At 43.2% G+C, this 23080-nt stretch overlaps 2 protein-coding genes across 2 annotated transcripts; both read left to right on the forward strand.

Annotated features, from left to right (window-relative positions):
- The first annotated feature begins 6811 nt into the window (after nt 1–6811).
- Nucleotides 6812–7546, forward strand: LOC132174265 (uncharacterized). Its single transcript, XM_059585950.2, has one exon. It carries the CDS (start codon nt 6812–6814, stop codon nt 7544–7546), a length of 735 nt encoding a protein of 244 aa, XP_059441933.2.
- A 150-nt stretch (nt 7547–7696) lies between these two features.
- LOC148586846 (uncharacterized) lies at nt 7697–9272 on the forward strand. Its single transcript, XM_088514363.1, has 4 exons — nt 7697–7922; nt 8042–8408; nt 8678–8886; nt 8983–9272. The coding sequence occupies exons 1-4, from the start codon at nt 7697–7699 to the stop codon at nt 9270–9272; spliced, it is 1092 nt and encodes a 363-aa protein (XP_088370489.1).
- The last annotated feature ends 13808 nt before the right edge of the window (nt 9273–23080 follow it).

Raw genomic sequence — 23080 nt, forward strand, 5'->3', positions numbered from 1 at the left:
GTAGCACTTTGGACAAGTCAACCTAGTGGAATTGGAAAGTGCCGTCGGCATATGGATGACTAAGAAGAATATGGTATGTCTGTAGCGTCCCAGATTTTTAAAGTCTTATTTTAGAGATATTTATTTGATGATATATTATTCATATTAGGTAATGATATTTATTCTTGAGGAATTGATTAGATTGTATGAATATTATCGGAATGAATATTGATTTGAGATTATTATATTATGATGTTGATTTTATATGAGAACTTATATCTTGATTATTTTATTGGGAGATTTAAGAGATTTGATAATTGATGATTGATTAATATAATTTCGAGTATGATTGTAATAATTGGTGATTGATTTAATGAGATTTTATGAGTTGAGGAAATCGTGGGATTATTAATGGAAACTAGCTATTGGAGATCTTATTGGCTTATTTTAATGAATTTGAGTGTTTGGCCTAAACCACTTTCACGCCAACTTTCCCTAGCATCACTAAGTATTCTTTCAATTTTATTATTTCTCTTGCTTTCCCACTATACCGACAATGCTTCTCCTTTCTTTGTTTCTTTACTTATTTATTCTCATCCATTTAGTTGAACCAAAGCAAACGAGAGTGGGAGACTTGAGAGAATGAGAGTTTGGGCGAGAGAGAGAAAAAGAGTTAGTGAATGAGAAATTTCTGGGTAAGGATCAATTGCAGTAGAATGGGTTTCAACAAGTAATTACCTTTGATGATCCATTCCTATAATCACTGTAAGTATTCTTACTTACTGAGAGTGATATTGATATTCAATAATACAGATCTTTGTAGTTTTATTAAATATTTGGCCTTTTGATATAATTGCTTCTACAATGATATATATTATCGTGAATCAATTGACTCATTACTTTATAGTTTTTGTAGTGCTTGTAGGAATGGAAAGTCAAGGTAATTATGCAGTTGTGATTAGAGCTTCATATTTGAGATGTACAAAGATTCTAAGTTGGTGAAGTTTTGTCTAGAGTTTAGACACTCGGGTAGATTTGAATAAATACCTTATTCGTATAGTTGTGGGTATTTTGTATAAAGAAAAGTATTTTAACGGTATTGTTTTGTATTCATAATTACAATTTTTCCGTTGTGTGAGATTATTTCAGCGTAACACTCGAATTTATTTACAAGATAAAAGAAGAGAAATATTGGGATGTTACAATATCATCTTTGAGTCACTTACCATATTGATGCAATCGTATGAAGACTAACATATTTATAATGTAAATTGTGTAGGATATGGCTAAAAAGAACAAGGAAATACGAGACAAGTACAATATGCCACACTCGGCTGGGTCGAGGAACTTTACCTATATTGCACACGAGATTGTATGTTATTTTCAACATACTTAATTGTATTAGTATATATATTTGTGAGTAATAAATTTTATGTCTTTCTTTTTTTTTAAAAAGAGGAAAAAAGGGGAAACACCTATGAGGGTTGTCGTTTTCGACGTAACCCACACGAGAAAAATGGCACCTTTCTCAATGTAGACATTGCGGACAAAGTTGTATGTGTTTAACTTGTAGATTTAATTTGTGTATGCATGTGTTGATTTTTCCAAAAACACTGTAATATGGTAAGTCTTTATGAGTCGATTAGTTGGTGTGTAACACTTTTCCATATTCTATATATAGGAGAAGATGATGGCCTTGAGTTCATAAGACACTACAGCAAGCTTGAGCATGACCCAGATACTAGTAAATTGGGCACATGACGACGCTTATGCCAAGGTCATGGGGAAGGCAGAATACACTGGCCGTGTACGAGGAATGAGACCTGGGCATCTACTAGTCAAAGGCAGCACACATGCAAATAGATCATCGGCCTCAGCTACACAAGTCCTTGCAGTACTTGAGTGTATAAATGAACAAGACCAAAAGATTTCCAAACAAAACGAACAAATTGCTGCGTTAACATCTGCCTATGTCGACGTTTGTAAATTGATGGAAACTTTGTTGGCGAGCCAAGGATCGAGCAACATAAACATGTGTACTCCACATGACACTGAGTGTCCCGGTGTTGTGAGAGCGAGATCATCAGTTGCTAGTCGACCAGCTAATTAACTTAATTACCATATATTAGTTATATTTATATTTTCATAATTAAAAATGTTACTTCGACATTGTAGTTGACTTAAGAACATATATATGATTGCGTAATATACATTTGCAACGAATTATATGTAGGTGAGAATTCATTAATAAATGAAGATGAGTATCCAGCTGATGTAGAAGGCGATCATCATGGATCATCACTAAGTATGTGTAGATCTTCATATATGTGTCACTTACTTGTAATATAATCTAGTTATATATTGGTTTGCAATTCCAAAATAGTTAGATATAGGTTTGTAATTTAATATTTTTTTTTTCTTGTTTCATCATTTGCAGGTAATCGTTAAGTGACGTACGTGTACTTGACCTGTTAGGTTGGGTACATATTTGATGCCAAATGCTAAGCAAACCAGTTGTTTATATTTTATTTCATATGTATGGTAAAATTTTTATTAACTCTTTAAGATGGGGTGCACTTTGTGTTTATGATATCGTTTTGAATATTTTACTTCATATGTATGGTACAATTTTTGTTAACTCTTTACTTTTAATCTTTTCTGACGATCTATTACAAGATCGAAGATCCTCTCAATCCAAATAGATATCTTCTTCATATCCCTCTCCACCCCTTGTATGTCAAATCCCGCAAGCAATGGGAAGAAATTGAAAACATTTGGTTTGCCCAGAATTACCATTAGCTGCAACACTACTGCCCGAAGTTTTGCTCCAAGACTAGCCCCTTCCTCTGCTTCAAGTGTGCCATCCCAAAACATGCTGGTTGTTGGAGAGAAAAATAGCTCGCTAGAAGCGAGAAGAGGGCTCTCCCGAAGTGGGTCGCCTTAAGCCCCCTCGCCTAGCGGATGTGTCTCGAGAGGCCCACAGCATGGCCAGACTATCCCCATACTAGCGCAAGGACGTTCGTACGAGGAAGATGTCTGACCTGACAAGCGCATGTCCCAACACCACCAAATAGAAGATTTCGACCATCCCTTGTAGGATACTATACTGTGCACACGTATGTAAAGCATGCAGTGGTCAGATATATGCACATATATATATGTAAAGTGTGCATCCTGAATAAAAGAGAGGAATTCATTGTAAAGCTAAGCCTTGGCTTTGATCATCTTCCTCACTTCTTCTACCATTCTACTCTAAAAATATTTCTCCAATTGCAAATGGGACCCCGACATTCCCCATCACCTTAAAACAGTCCAAGTTCTCCAGGGTGACCGAAAATTATGTTAACAGTTTGGCACCGTCTGTGGGAAAGACAAGAAAAGCACTGTAGCTCTTTTCCACTAAAAGAAATATGTCGGTTACCGGAGCCCACGTCGGTGGACGTTCGACCACCATCGACGCAACCCGAAACCACCAACTCTTTCATACTGGTAACACCCACAAACATGACTTCCAGTCTTCTCAGACCTCCCATTAGAACCAGGCGTGATGATGACGCCAGAGTCTCCGAAGTCGGCAACCCCCAAGTGACCTACCTCAATTCTCAGTTGGAGCTAGAACGAGGGCAAGTCCGTGACCTCACATGGCAGAACGAAGAGCTATCACGACGAGCCAGCACCTGAGAGCCTCCTCTAGGGCAGCGAGGTAACAGAGAGTAGGGTTAGGAAGATGAAGAACGCGTCGAGTATGATGGGGCCATACCTGAAGCGTACTTGATGTGAAAAATATCTACCTAAATTAATAGGTAAATAATTGTACGTTTTACCTGCAACTGCACAAGGTCAACATAGAAGTATATGGTGCAAGTACAGGATCATTCCCACGAGGATTGCTGAATTTATGTTTAAAAATAAATTCCTTAAGTAAAACAAAGATTGATTGATTAAGTGATGATAATAAAAGGTAGGGCTTTGATATCCACCACTAGTTATATTTAGCTAATACAACAATATGCCAATGCTTTCATCATGTTATGCATATCTAATGTTTGTCAACCTATGGGCATGGCGTATACTCCTAAGGCTATAGATTTCCCTAAGCAACGAGTTAGGGATGGCATATACTCTAACTCTTTTCTTTTCTAAGGGATTTAGCATGATGTATACTAAGTTGTTCCTTAAAAAAGCATAAACTCTATGGAAATCGACAAACACATGAGGCCTAGGGCATGGCATATACTCCCGGTTCCCCATGTTGATTAACCCAAGAATCACAGTGTGGATTCTTTTGTTACTTATGTTAAACCCAGGACTTAGCCATCCAAATTGATTTAACTAACTAGTCCATACCACATGTATATGTTGATCAGGCACACACATATGAGGAATTCATGCAAGTAGGCATTAATCAAGTTAAATAGCACAACAAGATCATCACAAGGGCGCCAATATTGAAATATTAACTAAACATAACTAGGGCTTCAATCTAGCCCTACTAATTAAATTAGCTACTCATAAAATTGATGTTAAACATCTTCATGAAATAAAAGAAAAGAAAAGAAAAGAATAAACCCAAGCCTTGAACTTCAAGAGCTCCTCTTCTTCTCCTTACCAAGTCTATTTATTCTAGAGGCTTAAAGGTCTATTTATAGGTTTTAGAAGTCCTTGACAAAGTAGTAAACCTAGGGATTTCGTAGGGTTTTGAGACCTATTACAATTGGGAGTTGGAAAAACCTTATATGGAAAGAGGAAAATTCTGGCCGCCACTTTATGTGTCTCCTGCGCACGGGTGCCATCGATCGCAACCCGTGTGCGCTCGATCGCAGGTCTGCGATTGATCCTTCTTCTGTCCTGTGCTCGATCGCTCCTGGGCTTATTTGTGTTTAATCCTCTCGGGTACTGCGCTCGATCGCAAGTACCCTGTGATTGATCGCAATGTCAAGGAGCTCCAATTTACTCCATCTTCTCTCTTTGAGCCCAAATCATCTAGATTTACTTCATTTTCTTCCAAAAGCCTGTAAACGTATGAAAAACATAAAAAGGAATTAAAATGGCCTAATTAACTAAAACCAAAGGATTAAAACATGCAAGTTAAGGGCTGAAAATATGAATATTTTAGCACTTATCAATACAACAGGCAGAGCGAGCGTGGCAGCTACGATTCAACCCCTAGGGGAGAGTATTATGGCAGTTTCACCTTTGGAGATCAGGGCAGCTACGGTTCTTTGGGCACTTATGGGATTTAGGGTGACCTTCAGTACCAGAATAGTTGTGGTCACCTGGACTATGGTCTGTACCACCCCTACAGTGAACTAGAAGGCCTGTTCTACGACAGTGGCCAGTACCAAAACGAGAGCGCTTACAACCAGTATGCTGGGGGGTATTCGGAGTGTATGGAGCCCTACAAGCCGGCTGGCCATGGCATGCAGTACGCCCCCAAGTACGGCGATGGGATGATGTATGAGCATGAGAACTATGAAGTGCACAACCCGCCAAAGAAAGAAGTTGCAGAAGGAGCCTATGGGTGGCAAAGGTGGAATCTGGATAGGGGGCCCAAGCCCACAACAGGCAACCCAAGCCCCCAGCGTGTCAGGAAGATTGGCGAACCATGTATAGTGAGCTAAAAGATGAATGTAGGGCTATGGCTCGCCAGATGAAGGGAAAGGAAACTGCGATAGAAGACGTGCTGGAAAGTACAAACCTGCCCTTCACACAGTGAATGCTGAGTCATCCGCTGCCAGCCAAGTTTAAGGTCCCAACCATTACTCCTTACAATGGAACCATTGATCATATGGAACATCTTGAGTCATTCTGGACTCATGTCGCCCTCCGAGGGATACCAGATGAGATCGCCTGCAGGGCTTTCCCTCTAACCTAGGCCAGATCCGTGCTTTAGTAGTTCGCCAACCTCCCCTCGAACTCCATAGATGATTTCACAAGTCTCGCCAAGCTTTTCTTAACCCAATTCATGTCCACACACAAGCGGAAGATGCCTATCGCCTACTTAATGATGATGATGCAGTAGAAAGATTTAGAATCTCTGAAAGACTACATGGAGTGCTTTCAGAACACTTAATACTCATGTCCCTCTCAAATGGGATCCATCCTCAGACCCCTTTGGTCATGGAAGTAGCGTATAAACCCCCGGCGAGCCTCCAGGAGTTCATGGAGAAGGTGGCCGAGTAAATCAATGGAGAAGAAACCAAACGGGCCCTGACAGCGACGGGAAGGACCACGGCAGGTATCCCTAAAAGGGACCCCCCAAAGATAGCCTGTCACTAAACAAAGGATTATTCGGGAAGAGGGGCGAGAAGTGGAAGTAGGTTGTCCCACGAGAACCCAATCTTACCCCATTAAACGTTAGCCTAGTTGAGGTGCTATACGAGGTCATGGTGATCCCAGAAGCTAGGCAACCTCAGCCCATGCGGGTCCCCGCCAACAAGCAAAACCTAAACAGATATTGTGAATACCATCGAGATCATGGCGATGACACAAAAGATTTCATCTCGCTAAATATAGAAATAGAAAGGCTCAACAAGAATGGCAAGCTCACCAGGTTTATGGCGGACCAGAGACGGGCGCCCCATATGCAGGTGGGCCTCGCATTCAGGAGGATAGGAGGCCCCGGCCATGGGCTAGTGGCCTCGATAATAGGAGCTGGAGATTTGAAGAAGGTCAGGAAGGCGAACGTTCGGCGAGAGAATAGGACATAGTCCGCAGCCCGTGAAGGAATGCATGAGGAGGACTCCAGCGACAAGAGAACCTCGGCTATGTAGAGGACTCAGAGGAAGAACAGCCCCTCGCAGTCCAAGGCAACCATGGTTGCCAGGGAGCTATGCGAAGACAGGGGCCAGACAACCGCATCGTTGTCCACAACCGAGTAGTTGGCAATATAAACACGATTGCTGGGAGGTTCGCGGGAGGTGGAGAATCTAGTTTGGCTCGAAAGAACTACGCTAGAAGTTTCTCTTTAGAAGAGGTCTACTTTGTGGTGAGGCCCTCCAAAGCGCAGAGAAGGGAAAATCAACCGATCATCTTCACTGACGATGATCTCCAGGGAGTCGTGTCCCCACATGATGACGCCCTGGTGGTAACCCAACTCATCTCCAATTACAATGTTCATAAAGTCCTTGTGGACATTGGAAGCTCCGTGGACAATCTCTACATGAGTTCTTTTGAGAAGATGGCTTTAGACAAAGGAAGAATGTCACCAATGAGAGCCCTGCTAGTAGGGTTCAGTGGAGAGAGGGTTCGCCCCATCGGGGCAATATCACTCCCACTCAAGGTAGGACCTAAACCGACCCAGGCAACGGTCATGGCCGACTTTATCGTTGTCAACAAGCCATCCGCATACAACGCCATCATCGACAGGCCGACGTTGAATGCGTTGAGGGCAATTGCGTCGACATTCCATTTAGCCATGAAGTTCCCTACCGATTCAGGAATAGGAGTAGTCAGAGGTAGTCAGGAAGTGGCGCGATTCTGCTACAACACCACGTTGAAAGAACCTTGCATAAATGAAGCACTTGTGGTTGCCATAGAGGCGCACGATGAGCACAAGCTATGCTAATGTGAACCCGCAGAAGATCTGATAGAAGTACCGATCGATGACTCAGATAAGATTGTGAAGATGGGATCACAGTTGACCAGTGAAGCAAGGGCTAGCCTTGCGTGATTCTTGCAAGAGAATGCAGATGTGTTCACCTAGACTCACCAAGACATGCCAAGTGTTGATCCTGTTGTAATCACCCACAGGTTGAATGTAGATCCTGTCGCCACCCTGATAAAGCAAAAACTGAGGTTCATCTCGGTAGAGCGCAGTAAGGCCATAGCGGTAGAAGTTGAGAAATTAAAGCAGGCAGAGTTAATTAGAGATGTCAGATTCCCCCTAGGTGTCCAACGTCGTCATGGTCAGGAAAAACGACAGAAGATGGAGGACGTGCATGGTTTTCATAGACCTAAACAATGCCTGCCCCAAGGACAGCTTCCCATTGCCCCTGAATAGACTTGCTCGTTGACTCAACCACGGGCCACGAGTTGCTCAGTTTCTTGGATGCCTTCTCAGGGTATAACCAAATTCAGATGGATAATTTGGATGAGGAGAAGACGGCGTTCATTATGGACCGCAAGCTGTATTGCTTCCGAGTGATGCCGTTTGGACTCAAGAACGTCAGAGCAACATACCAGAAGCTAATGAACCACATGTTTAGGGACCAAGTGGGAAGAAATGTGGAGGTGTATGTAGTCGACATGTTAGTAAAGAGCAAGCAGGCGACCTGCCATGAGAAAGACCTCGAGGAAACCTTTCAGGCTCTAAGGAATTATCGTATGAAGCTGAACCCAGCTAAGTGTGCCTTTGGGGTCTCTGTTAGAAAGTTCTTGGGATTTATAGTGTCCCAGAGAGGGATTGAAGCAACCCAAAGAAAATCTAGGCAATATTGGATATGCAACCCCTAACCAACACCAAGCAGCTCCAACAACTCATGGGTTGTGTCTCAGCTCTCAACAAGTTCGTATCAAGAGCGACTGACAAGTGCTTGCCTTTCTTCAAAATTTTACGAAAGGCTTTTATTTAGGGGGAAGAGTGTGATGAGGCCTTTTGGCAACTGAAGGCGTATTTGTCAATCCCACCACTTCTCAACAGACTTTAGGAGGAAGAACCACTCTATCTTTACCTAGCAATTTCACCATTTGCGGTCAGTTTCGCATTGGTAAGAGAGGAAGTAGGGGTGCAGCGACCCATGTACTACTCTACCAGAGCCCTCAAAGGAGTAGAAACCAGATACTCGCGACCAGAACAGCTAACATTTGCACTGGTGGTGGCCGCCAAGGGGCTGCGACCTTACTTCCAAGCCCACACTATTAAGATTTTAACGGACTACCCGCTCAAGCAAATCTTGCGCATGCCAAGTACTTTAGGTTGCCTAGTCAAATAGGTGATAGAACTAGGGGAGTTCGACCTGGAGTATTTCCTAAGACCCGCATTAAAGGGATAGGCACTAGCAGATTTTGTAGCAGAGTTCATAGGAATCCCAGAAGAGGAAAAGAGTTGGCCTACGGAACCGTGGATCGTTTATGTGGATGGCTCTACAAATAAATGGAACAACGGAGCAGGTGTTGTCATCACACCCCCAGGAGGACCAGAGTGCAGATATGCTATCAGAATGGGCTTCAAGATTGCCAACAACGAAGTAGAGTATGAGGCCATACTAGCCAGACAGGCCATAGCGATAGAGCTGGGAGCACGATGTGTAGAAGTGATGAGTGATTCCAGTGTGATAATAGGACATGTTTAGGGCGAGTACAAAGCCAAAGAAGAAAGAATGCAGAAATACCTCGCAAAGGTTAGAGAACTCGTCGCGAAGTTCGAGCAGTTCGCAATTAAGAGAGTTCCACGAGCCTAGAATGAATGTACAGACAATTTAGCCCACTTAGCCTCATCATCAGAAACGGAGTTGGACTCCTGGCGTGAGCAAGTTCGTTTGGTCCTAGAGTCATCAATTGTGCCCACAAGAGAAGTTGCATAGGTAGAAGCGAGCCCAGATTGGGTGGAAGGTATTGTCCGATTCTTGGAAGAGGGAACCCTCCCAGAAGATCGCAAGGAAGCCAGGAAGTTCTGAATGAAGGTGGCAAGTTACACGCTTGTTCGAGGGGAGCTTTACAAGCGAGGGAAAACCTTACCCCTGTTAAAGTGCATCTTTAAAGCAGAAGGGGCCTACATTCTAGGGGAAATCCACGAAGGGATCTGTGGCAGCCACGTAGGAGGTAAGATACTCACCCACAAAGCTGTAAGAATGGGATACTTCTGGTCAGGCATGTACGCTGATTCCATGGAGAAAGTCTGGAAGTGCGAGAAGTGCCAGTTGTTATCTGTCGGCCTTAGGATCTCGCTTGAAGAGCTAACACGCATATCTTCCCCGTGACCATTCACGCAATGGGGAGTCGATATTGTGGGTCCACTGTCGACAGGAAAGGGAGGTGTGAAGTTCGTAGTTGTGGCAGTGGACTATTTTACCAAATGGATAGAAGCTGAAGCCCTCGCACATATAACCACCTACAAACATCACTCGATTCCAGTGGAAGTCTATAGTCACCAGATACGTCATCCCGCATGCCTTTGTCATTGACAATGGAAAGCAGTTCGACTGCCAACCTTTCAGAGACTGGTGCGAGGAGCTGAAGATCCAAAACTTCTACTCCTCCTCGGGACACCCTCAAGCTGACGGCCAAGTGGAAGCTACCAACAAAACCCTCTTCAGACTTATCAAAAAGAAGTTGGAAGACAGGAAGGGCGCATGGCGGACGAGTTGCATGAAGCATTGTGGGTGTATTACTGTTAAGTGCTAAAATATTCACATTTTCAGCCCTTAACTTGCATGTTTTAATCCTTTGATTTTAGTTAATTAGGTAATTTTAATTCCTTTTTGTGTTTTCCATACTTTTGTAGGCTTTTGGAAGAAAATGAAGTAAATCCGGAAGATTTGGGCTCAAAGAGAGAAATGGGAGAAATGGGAGCCCTTGACACTGCGATCGATCACAGGTTCCCTACGATTGAGCACAGTACCAAAAGACAAAGCATGAAGCAGGCCACGAGCACTCGAACGGACAACAGAAGAGGCTTGATCGTAGACCTATGATCGAGCGCACACGGGTTGCGATCGATCGCACCCGTGTGCAGGAGACACATCAAAGCTGCGGCCAGATTGTCATTCTTTCCATATTAGGGTTTTCCAACTCCCAATTGTAATAGGTTTTGAAACCCTACGAAATTAATAGGTTTACTAGTTTGTCAAGGACTTCTAAAGCCTATAAATAGACCCTTAAGCCTCTAGAGTAGGAGACCTTTAGAAGGAGAGGAATTGGAGCTCTTCTAGTTCAAGTCTCGGGTTTATTCTTTTCCTTTCTTTTCATTCATTTCTTTTATTTGATGAAGATGTTTAATATCAACTTTACGTGTAGCTAATTTATTTAGTAGGGCTAGATTGAAGCCCTAGTTATGTTTAGTTAATATTTCAATATTGACGCCTCTGTAATGATCTTGTTGTGCTATTTAACTTGATTTATACCTGCTTGCATGAATTCCTCATATGTGTATGCCTGATCAACATATGCATGTGGTATGGACTAGTTAGTTAAATCAATTTGGATGGCCGAGTCCTAGGTTTAATAAAAGTAACAAAAGAATCCACACCGTGGTTCTTGAGTTAATCAACATGGGGAACCGGGAGTATACGCCCATGCCCTAGGCCTCATGTGTTTGTCGATCTCCATAGAGTATATGCTTTCCTAAGGAACAACTTAGTAGAGACCATGCTAAATCGCTTAGAGAAGAAAAGAGTTAGAGTATACGCTATGCCTAACTCGTTGCTTAGGGAAATCTATAGCTTAAGGAATATATGCCATACCCTTAGGTTGACAAACATTAGATATGCATAACATGATCAAAGCATTGGCATATTGCTATATTAGTTGAATATAATTAGTGGTGGATATCAAAGCCCTACCTTTTATTATCATCACTTAAACAATCAATCTTTGTTTTTCTTAAGGAATTTATTTTTAAGCAAAATTCAGCAATCCTCGTGGGAATGATCCTGTACTTGCACTATATACTACTATGTTGACCTTGGGCACTTGCAGGTAAAACCTACAATTATTTACCTATTAATTCAGGTAGATATTTGGACAACAAGTTTTTGGTGCCGTTACCGGGGATTGCAGCGAATTTTGTTTAGAATTATTTTCCTTTAGTTAATTGTCAATTTTAAATTTAGTTGTTATCAAAAATCAAAAAGATTTTTCATTTTTCCTAACTTTTCTGTTTTCTGATTCAGGTTGCGGATTAGCTTTCTGTGCCTGCGATCAATCATCAGCCGAGTGCGATCGAGCTCATTGCGATCAAACGCACCAACCTGCGATCGAACGTAGTTCCAGGGAGCTTCCAGACCAGTAGCACTGAAGCTGCCTCACTGAAGAAGCATTTCAGTTGATGCAAGGTTGTCGATTTCAAGACTCAACCGTTATTCCACTCAATCCTGGAATTAAGTGGATAATTCGACAACGACCTAGAAATAAAGAAGAAGAGGAAGAAATTGAGATGGAAGATTTGCTAGAGAATCCAATTGGGCCAAGACCATTAGAGGGAAATCAACCACGGATGCAGAGACCGATGAAGCAGGCATTCGTTCCAGCAAACCTCCATAAACCTTCATGCATAGCATATCAACCGGAGGTGGAAGGCAGCTCTTATATTTCTCCTCAAATCCTTAATGCATTGACTCACTTCAAAGGCACAACTACTAAGGATCCGAAGTTGCATCTTAAAGAATTCTTTGATTTATGCAAGTTGCAACATATCCAAGGCCTAACTCCAGAGAGACTCAGGTTAGTACTTTTCCCTATCTCTTTAAAAGATAATGCTAAACTGTGGTACAATTCCTTACCTGCAGATTCTATCCATACTTGGGAAGAATTAACCACCAAGTTTCTAAAGAAGTTTTTCTCAGCTCAAAAAACTAAACAACTTAAAAGGGAACTTCAAATGTTCCAACAACGAGATGGAGATCTATTCTTTGAGGCCTGGGATCACTTCAATTCCTTGCTTCTAAAGTGCCCACATCACAACATCCCTCAAGATGCTTAGGTACAAATTTTCTATGAAGGTTTAGTTGATACTAACGAAGGGATAGTTGATTCAACTTGTGGAGGAACACTTATGGGGAAGAGTAGTGCGGAAGCAATGGAACTTTTTGAGACATTAAAGTGAGCATTCCCAGCAATTCTGCTTAAGAGGAAGGGATGAGTCAAAAGCAAGGGCATGTATGAAGTAAACCTCAGTGGGGGATCGCCCAATCAGATGGCTGCTGTAGAAACAAAGTTGGACCTGATTGTCAAGGCCATGACTGCTCAGAAAATCTCACCTCTGCACAGGACACACCAATCGAGGTATGTGCTATTTGTTCCCATCTAGATCACACCACTGAGACGTGTCCTTTATCTCCATTTGCAGAGCAAGGAGAGGTAAATTATGTGGGACCAAACAATTACTCCCACAAGAACAATCCATATTCCAACACTTATAATCCAGGATGGCACAACCATCCAAATTTCTCTTGGAGTATTAATCAAGGACAGCAGAAAGGCCCCCAACAAGCAAGCAAACCAACTGGATAATATGATACACAACCTAGTGACTTTACAACAGCAATTCATGGCTGATCAAAAACAATTCAATACAAAGACTTATCAAGCCATTCAAGGACTGGACGTGCAAATGGGCAAGATGGCAAAGGAGCTGAGTGAGAGGAAGCAGGGAGAATTTCCAGCTCAAACAATACCTAACCCAGGGAGTCACCAGCAGCTGAAAGTAGCCACAGTTCTTAGAGGTCCTGTTCTTGCACCACCAAGGGCACTGAAGCCAAATTCTGTAGAGCTCAAGTGCAGCTCTTCACACTAGAAGACATTACAGTCACAAGTAGAAGTGTTTGAGCAATCCAAGAGCTCAAACACATCTACTCAAAATAGTGGTACTGAGGCCACTGAAGGCGGTACATTTTTTTTCTCTTATTTTTCATCATATCAATTTCTTTACTTTACATGTGTCTCAATTATCCTTTGTGTTTCGTTTTCATTATTGAACATTATGTATTTTTTTAAAAAAAAATTTGATATTCTGTTACTACGATCGATCGCAACAAGTATGCGATTGAGCGCAGTAACCAAATGACGGCCTTAAACATTCTGTTAGTGCGATCGAATGCACCTCGGGTGCAATCGAGCGCACATCACTCACACACGCACACCCTTGCCCAAATGCAATCAAGCGCACCATGTGTGCAATCGAGAGCACTCAGGCAGCACATCACGTGACCTATTTTAGGTCACTTTCCCCTTTTTTCTCCCTCATACTCCCTTGCACCGTACAAGTCCCCATCACCTGCACTCAAACATCATTGGAGCACAACCACTTTCCCTCACCTCCATTGGCCTTGAACAACCACCACCACACCACATCTGCACTTGTACGGCCCCAGTCTACCCCAAGGCCACCACTTTCATCACATATCATGTTCCCCATTCTCACCCACCTCCTCAACTCCGACCCCTCTCACCTTCATTTTTTCTTCAATTTTTAGCATAGTGTGGGTGTTTATCCACCCACATTGTCGCTCTGTGTTGGGTTTTTGTGTTTTTGCAGGGGGTTTTGAGTGGTATTGCTTGTATTGCAAAGTTGACCATCTCCAGTGCACACCAACTGTTCGATAAAAGTGCCCACTCAAGCTCAAAATGCCTAGAACCCGTGCTTCATCCTCTTGGGGGTCCGAGGCCCAAGCTACTTCTCCCCCGCCCACTTTTGAAGAGCGGGAGCTCCTGTTTGAGACCACCTTCACCATTCGCGAAGACTTTCAAAACCATAAGGCGACTCAATGGGCGGTCGCCGAGTTTAAGAGAAGGGGACTCAAGAAGCTGTTCAAACCGGTCACCTCCACCGCCTACCAGAGATTGGTAGTTGAATTCTATGCCAACCTTTCCCATGACTGCAATAATTTGGCCGCTCTCTCTTCCAAGGTGCACGGCCAAGCCATTGACGTGACAAGGGCCGACATTTCAGTAGCCCTTCAATGCAATGATGAGCAACCTCCAGAAGCCGCACATCTTGCCGAGCAACCGCCCAGATTCTATGTGGCGAAAATCATTGAGGACATGTGCCAAGGGCAATATGCCGATGCCCACCATAATGCCGGCAGCCGATCCAAGCTACCTCAAAGGCTTTGGTTTGTGGACTCAATATTGCACCGCAATGCTTTCCCCTTGGGACACAAAACTCAGAGGCGTGATCAATTTCTACAAACCCTCTATGCCTTCCACAAAGATGCTTGGTACTCCATTCCCGACATCATTTGGAACCAAATACATAAATTTTGGAATGGAGTGCACATTGGGGGAGCAGAGTCCACTCATTTATGGGGGTTGCCTTTCCCATACCTCATCACTTATATTCTTCGGAAAACGGGCATCAGGGGCACTGCAGCAGACGAGCCAGTTACTACTACTCCTATATTTGGCATTCGCCAATGGAATAAGAGCTGCTCCCATATGCCCTAGATACTCCCAGCACCAGCAGCTGGTGAAGAAGAGAGTAAGGCCGAGCTAATGGCCGACGATGAACCGGCAGCATCAGAGGAGGAGGAGGCCCCAATCATTTTTCAAGCTGCACAGTACCGCTCCCTTAGTGAAGAGATGGCAGGCCTTCGAAGAGAATTGGCTGATCAAAGAAGGGAAGCTCGAGAAGATAAAGCATTAATGGATCAACAACTAGCTACCTTGGAAGAATTGATGCGGACCATACTTAGTCGTTTACCACCACCTTCTAGAGCATCTACTTCTGGACAACACTAAGCAGGGACCACCGTCTGGCTGAAGACGTAAAACTTAGCACTCATGGGAGGCACCCTATAGTTTATCCTTTTATTTTGTTTTGTTTAAAAGCGTTTTCAGTTAATCTTTTTATTTATCTTTAGTTTTGTTCCTTTTTACTTGTTTGTGTGTTTTCTTATTTTGCAGGGACAACTGTGCTTCACTTCAAGTTTGGGGGTGTGCTATGAGCCATGCTTCCCAAGATCATGTTGACCATCTTCTGGGTACATTCTTTTCTTTACTCAGACACATTGGGGACAATGTGTCATTTAAGTTTGGGGGTATGGGTACACATGATTGTTTATATACTTTGTCCCAAGTTCATAATTTGTTGTTGTTTGGTGTGTTTGTTTGTTTATTCAATAAAAAAAAGGAAAGAAAATTATGCATGTTCATGTTTGCTCTAAAATTTTAAGTTAATCTAAAAAGAATCGTGGTTTGACTTCATCTGTGAGCTTAAAATTTTGAACACATGATTTGATGAGTGAATCTGTTAGTTTGGTTACTTGTTGAGGATAGTTGAAAAATCACATGTTTGATCTGGTCACACAAGCACATTAGCACATAATCTGTAAGGTATGACATGAGGTCTGATATGTGTGTTTCTAACATTTTGGATGAAATTGGATGACTTATTAGATGACACTGTGGCATATATATTTAAAAAAAAATTATATATATGTGAAATAAATGATCATTGATGGCTTTTCACTGAGTAATTGGACCTCTTGCCTCAAGGCATTGAGTGTTCACGTCAAAAGGTGAAAAATTTGGATTTGATCAATGTCCTAGTTAGTTTGGTTTTGTAGCCTCTTTGACTCGAGTTAGTAAGTCCTTAGAGGTGTCTCTACACCTAATGCCCTAAAACCATCTGGTTTGGGAGTCATTGACTTAACACTCGCTAGAAGGGTCAATTACAAAGCTTAAGGGAACCGAATATTGCACAACCTGACCAAAAGAAAAAAGAGAGAGAAAGAAATAAAATATGCCATCGTTGTTCAATCTAATAGGGATTCTAGTGAATTTTGAGATATGGAGACATTACATATTTGAAAGATTTGGAAGCCTCATAATTTTGTATTAATTCACTGTACACAAATTTCAGACTTGTGATGATTTAGCATGTCCTTTGTAAGTAATTGTACTTTGAGATTCCAATTCATTGTGAAGATGGAGTTCATCTTTTTAAGCTTGCTAATGAATAAAAATCATGATGATGAAGTGATGCTTTGCTTTTTGAAATAATGTGAACTGTGCATATGATGTTTTGTGGGTAACATCTCTGGAAAACCCTCACGAGACTTCACTCATCCACTAGGGAATTCCTAGGGGTTTAAAAGGGTTTTTGCATATGCTAAATGCAATCGTACATCCCACGAAAGATGGATTTATCTTTTTGTTTTTAGTTTTCCATTTAATTGTTAGCTTTGTATTGCTAAGGGACTAGCAATAAGTAAGTTTGGGGGTGTGTTAAGTGCTAAAATATTCACATTTTCAGCCCTTAACTTGCATGTTTTAATCCTTTGGTTTTAGTTAATTAGGTCATTTTAATTCATTTTTGTGTTTTCCATACTTTTGTAAGCTTTTGGAAGAAAATGAAGTAAATCTGGAAGATTTGGGCTCAAAGAGAGAAAATGGGAAAAATGGGAGCCCCTGACACTGCGATCAATCACAGGTTCCCTGCGATCAAGCGCAGTACCAGAAGAGAAAGCATGAAGTACACCACAAGCGCTCGAGCGCACAACAAAAGAGGCTCGATCACAGACCTACGATCGAGCGTACATGGGTTGCGATCGACTGCACCCGTGCGCAGGAGACACATCAAAGCTGAGGCCAGATTGTCATTCTTTCCATATTAGGGTTTTCCAAGTCCCAATTGTAATAGGTTTTGAAACCCTATGAAATTCCTACGTTTACTAGTTTGTCAAGGACTTTTAAAGCCTATAAATAGACCCTAAAGTCTCTAGAGTAGAAGACTTTTAGAAGGAGACGAATTGGAGCTCTTCTAGTTCAAGTTACGGGATTATTCTTTTCCTTTCTTTTCTTTTCTTTTCTTTTATTTGATGAAGATGTTTAACATCAAGTTTATGTGTAGCTGATAAGCGCCGAATGTTGTACATTCAAGCCCCTTAATTTGCATATGTTAATTACTTAACATTGTTATTTGTTTGATTTTGTTTTGTTTTTGTGTTTTCAGGTGTTTTACTGTAGCGGATTTACTGTAGTTGAGTTACTGTAGCACATTACTGTAGCTACAGTGCGCTCGAGCACAGCTACAGTGCGCTCGAGCGCACACGCGCGGCAGAGGCAAAAAGGAGTCCAAAATTGATAAGGAAAGTTTTTCTAGGTCTCCCAATTCGACTAGGAGACTGAATTACGATTTTTCTAGGGTTCTCTTAATCCTTATAAATAGGCCTCTAAGCATTGAGAAAAGAGACACACAGCTATCTAGAGCAAAATTCAGTAAAATTGTCTTTGGCGCTTAGAAGATCATGAGCGGCTAAACCCCTTCGTGGGGTATTGATGTAACCCTTTCCAAGCACAATGGTTTGATTGTATTTAATTTCTAGTTTTTCAATTTATGCATGTTGATTGTATAAATCTGAGGATTGCTACAATTGATTTATGTTCTTCATATTAAATGCAATTGTTTTTAATTCCGATTCAATAATAGTAAAATTCTTATCTTGTCTTAGAAATTATTTTACTATTATTGAACTCAAATCATTCTTATTTTCTTTGATTATAGGAATGATGGTTATACAATGGTTCTTAATTGGCATGTAATCAATAGGGTTAGATAGACCATACCTAGGAAAGACGGATCGTACTACACCCTAGTTTAGTGTAATTTAGGTAGATGATCAATGCCAACCAAAGATGGGTTATGCTATTCCGTTGATTGCATGAATTTATTTTCATATGTTTTCTTGTTTAATTTATAACAAGCATATAAAGAATTGCTAGAATTAAATATGGTTAACCATTGGTCTGCGGATCGTGGTGAAATCAATACCATACTCTCTCTCTCATATATTTACTCTTTTTATTTTCATGCACTTTAGTTTTTAAGCAAATCAAATCAAATTCCCTTTTAATTAAGTTAACTTTAATCTTTTAAAATTTGATAATTAAACCCTTGCAGTCCTTGAGGTTCGACTCCCTCAATATAGCCGTATCCTACAAAGATTCATCCTATTTCAAGTGGTTATTTTTATAATTGAATTTATTTAGTAGGGCTAGATTGAAGCCCTAGTTATGTTTAGTTAATATTTCAATATTGGCGCCTTTGTAATGATCTTGTTGTGCTATTTAACTTGATTAATACCTGCTTGCATGAATTCCTCATATGTGTATGCCTGATCAATATATGCATGTCGTATGGACTAGTTAGTTAAATCAATTTGGATGGCCAAGTCCTAGGTTTAATAAAAGTAACAAAAGAATCCACGCCGCGGTTCTTAGGTTAATCAACATGGGGAACCGAGAGTATACGCCCATGCCCTAGGCCTCATGTGTTTGTCGATTTCCATAGAGTATATGCTTTCCTAAGGAACAACTCAGTATACATCATGCTAAACCCCTTAGAAAAGAAAAGTGTTAGAGTATACACCATGCCTAACTCGTTGCTTAGGGAAATTTATAGCTTAAGGAGTATATGTCATGCCCTTAGGTTGACAAACATTAGATATGCATAACATGATCAAAGCATTGGCATATTGTTATATTAGCTGAATATAATTAGTGGTGGATATCAAAGTTACGATAGCCACAAAAGATCCATCAGAAGGAAAGCTGACCCCGAAATGGGAAGGTCCCTACAAGGTAGTCGCCAACTACAGGCCCGGGGCATACCACCTGGAGAATGCAGAGGGAAAGCGATTGCCCCGACTCTAGAATGCACAGCACCTGAAGAAGTTTTTCCAGTAATTTTAATTAGCAGTGCTCTTTAATCTTCCTATTATGTTTGTAATCTATTTAGAAACATTCGTAGGCTCCCACTCGCAAGGTCCCGGACTAATTCTCACTTCGAACCATATGCTAAATGCACACTAATATAGCTATCCTTCGATGTGAATCTAGATATCTATGTTCTTTATTCTCATTGACAAAATGTAGGGATGCGAACAAAGCAAGAGGTGCCTCGCCAGAGGAGAACACGGAGGCAATCTAGCCAAAAGGAAGGAGCCAAGCCTAAGGCCAAGTCCTATCTCGCCACGGCGCAAGAATGCCACAAGGGCATACCCTTCCCTGTGGCGGAGAGGCCCCTCTAGGCCTAAGGCCAAGTCCCATCTCGCCACTGCATAAGACTGCCACAAGGGCATACCCTTGCCATGGCAAGGAGACTCCCCTCAACCCCAGGCCAGATCCAATCTTGCCTTGACATAAGATTGCTGCTAAAGCATACCCTTGTCATGGCCAAAAGATTAGCTCCAACTTAACCTAGAAGACCCGTTTCAAATTTCACAGGGTTGACTCGCACACAGGAGCGGAGCACAGAGAAGTCGCAAAAGGAAAAAAACAAGAGAACATTGATGTACACAAAAACAACACTCACAAAGATTGCCAAACAAAATCCAGGTATAACATTCCATTCTTATAAATGTTCTTCCTAACAAAATACTTGCGTTTGTAACGTCAATGTATAGAGAAAAATAGACACATCAAGAAGAAGCTCCTAGAGTTCATCCTCGCTGGCTTCTGGCTCAGGCAACAGAGACCTCATCATAAGCTCTTCACAATCTATGTTGGGAGCGTCCGGGAGCTCTTCTTTCCTAATCCTCACGAGCTCCTCGATGGCAGTATTATCGATGAGGAAGTCACTCATTTTCAGGTTCTCAAAGTTCACCCGATCGGTATCCAGTCGCATATGGGCCCGAAAAGTTTCGAAGCCATAGACATATCCGTGATACCTTCCAAAGTTGGGAGCGATGCCCCCTCAACATCCTCGATTGCTCCCATAGCTTCATCAGGACCTCGCGAGCTATGAGCCGCGATGATGGTCTCCACCCTGGAAGAAGCCCTTCTCCATGAAGTTTCAGACCTTGCCAAAGCTGATTGCAGGTTTATCAAGGATTTATTCTTCTCAGCGATCTTAACGACCATAGCGGCATGGGATGCATTGGCCTTAGCCAGAGCTTCGCCCTTATCGGCGACCTCGGCAACCATCACAACCTAGGAAGCTTCCGCGTATGACAAGGCTTCCTCTTTCTCTACAACCTTGGCCACCTCTGCAGCATAGGAAGCCTCCATTTGGACTAGCACCTGGTCCCTCTGAGCAATTTCGGCGGTGTGGCGAGATACAATCACGGCAACTCCTTCTCTTGCTCCGCGCCTCAGGCTACTTCCACGCCAAGAAGCGATTGAAGCCTCGCAAGCTCTCCCTCTCACTCTGTACCAATAGCCCTTCCAATGTCAAGGAGAGTTTGGTGGCCAGTTAGCTCCTTTCCTCGCTCCGCCTCACGAGTAGCCTCCGCATCGGAAAGTGACCTAAGTCCAGAAAGCTCCTTATTCTTCTCTTCCCCCTGTGCGACCTCGGCATTGTATAGCAACTGGAGGCTCGCCAACTCTTCGTTCTTCTTTGCCACTTCAATCATGGCTACCTTCCGAGCCTCCTCTACCTCCATCAAGAGAGATTGGGTTTCCCCAAGTTGAGCCTTAGTTGAAACCAGCGAACCAAGCGCTATTTTTAGCTCGCCCCTAGCATCAACCACAGATAGAATGGCGTCGTTCATCCTACTGGTCAGCCTCGCATTCTTCGCGGCCAGGTACGCCTCCAATGCACTGGCCTCCATCACTTCCTGTTGAAGCCTATCCATCTTCTTCTTAGAGCTCGCCCGCTCCTAATCAAGCTTGGAAATGTGCCCCCCGCAACTTCGGAGCTCTCCCTGCAACTCATTAATGATGGCCCTTGATTCAGCCAGCTCAGCCTTCAGCCTGTCGACCTCAGGAGTAGTGGAGGTGAGGCAGTAATTGTGAACCAAGAGAAGGCGGGCCAACTCTGCCGATTGCTGCAATAGAAACCCATTAGTTGACCTCAATGAAAAGCAAAAACAAGAAAAAGAGAAGAGGCAGCAAAGCGCCTAATAGAAAGAATTGATGTCGCCACTCTTCCGAAAGGTGTCTGCCCTCGCCCGCAACAGGGGCGATCTCAAAAGGGAGTGTCACTGCCAAAGGAGCACAAGGATCTGCTAGCAAACCCTTTGAGACCCATCAGCTGAACTGCCCGGCTCAATCTCCTGCCACTCCCTCCTCTTCAGGAGGAGAAGCGTGCTCATCCTCCCGGCTTGCCTCGCAAGGCGACGACCATTCAAGCATGTCCCCCTGGAGGAGGTTCGCACCAAACTCAATCTCCTCAACCAAAGGAGATAGCGAATCCATCGCTGCCTCATAATTATCTTTTAGCAGAGATGGGGGGTCGCCCACCGCACTCTGGGCCCTCACGGTTGGGGAAGCAACCTCCTTAACTGTCCAAGGCACTCCCTCTCCATGTGCTAGAGCCAACAAGCCACCTGCACTAGATGCCACCGATAGAAGAATGGCATCGATCATTGCCTCAGCCCTCGGCGATGGGGGGTCTTAGAACGGCTTGAACCCCCTCGTTCTCGGTGATAGCCTCAAGGTCCACCATAGCGGGGCTGGCTTTTGGCAAGCCAGTATTGCCCCAGGAGGTCACCTTTGGCTGGGCGCGAGGGAGGGGAATGTTGGGATCGAACCCCTCTCCTTGAGCCAGCATCTCGTTGAACACACGGATGTTGGACTCATATTGAGATCTCTTCAGTGAGGCCTCACCCTCAGGATCCTCCGCCCCTCTCTTCTTGGTCATTGGGGCTCCTTCTCTAGGAGTCTTCGCTCCACCCTTGCTGACCATTGGCGCTCCATCCTTCGCGGGCCCTGCTCCTCTCTTCTGTACTAAGGGAATTGGCCTCGCAGGAGATCCCTTCCCTCGGCAACTCTCACTGCAGGAGGTCCACGAAGGGTAAAGGTCCATTTACCCTGAGGATAACTCAGGTAAAGCTCCAAGTTCTCCTTGGAGATGAGCTTTTCCGCTTGAACCTCCTCCGGATGGGCCGCCGCCCAATTAAGGACCTTCTCTATATTAGCCGTCTCTATGGCGTTGAGGGTCTTGGGAACATTGAGGCGGCTAGAGCGAGGGACTCCCCACCTAACCGGGACATAAGGTAGAGTGTTACAGTACCTCTCCCTCATAGACAGCTCCCAGTGGGTGCTCGAGATAAAAAAGAAGCCTTACTCAAAGTGGTTGCTAGGATGCCACTTCTCGTGCAAAATGACATGCTTTGAAGGGCACCCCTGGAAGCCCCAACCATGTCCAAATCTGGACGGTCTGTAGAAGCTTAGGAACTCCCTTGCGAACAGCTGTCGTCCAGGCCCAAAAATCATGGGCCACAGTATATTGAAGGCAACCAACAACACCCAACCGTTGGGCTTCATCTGGCTCAGGGCCAGGTTTAGTTCCACAAGAAGCTCACGGATCATGGGTGGAAGTGGAAGGGTCAACCCCGCTCTAAACATCGCCTCATAAACGGCGACCTCTCGGTTATATAAAGAAGGGGTCGCCCCCTCTTTACCGCCAGGGATCCGAATGACCACGTCATTAAGGATGGCGGTAGGTATCTCGCAAGTTCCGCACGTCCTTGACAATGAGAGTTGATCGCCAGCCAAGGTA

The sequence above is a fragment of the Corylus avellana genome, chromosome 3 (genome assembly GCF_965113065.1).
Source record: "Corylus avellana chromosome 3, dhCorAvel1.hap1.2, whole genome shotgun sequence".
Classification (NCBI taxonomy): Eukaryota; Viridiplantae; Streptophyta; class Magnoliopsida; order Fagales; family Betulaceae; genus Corylus; species Corylus avellana.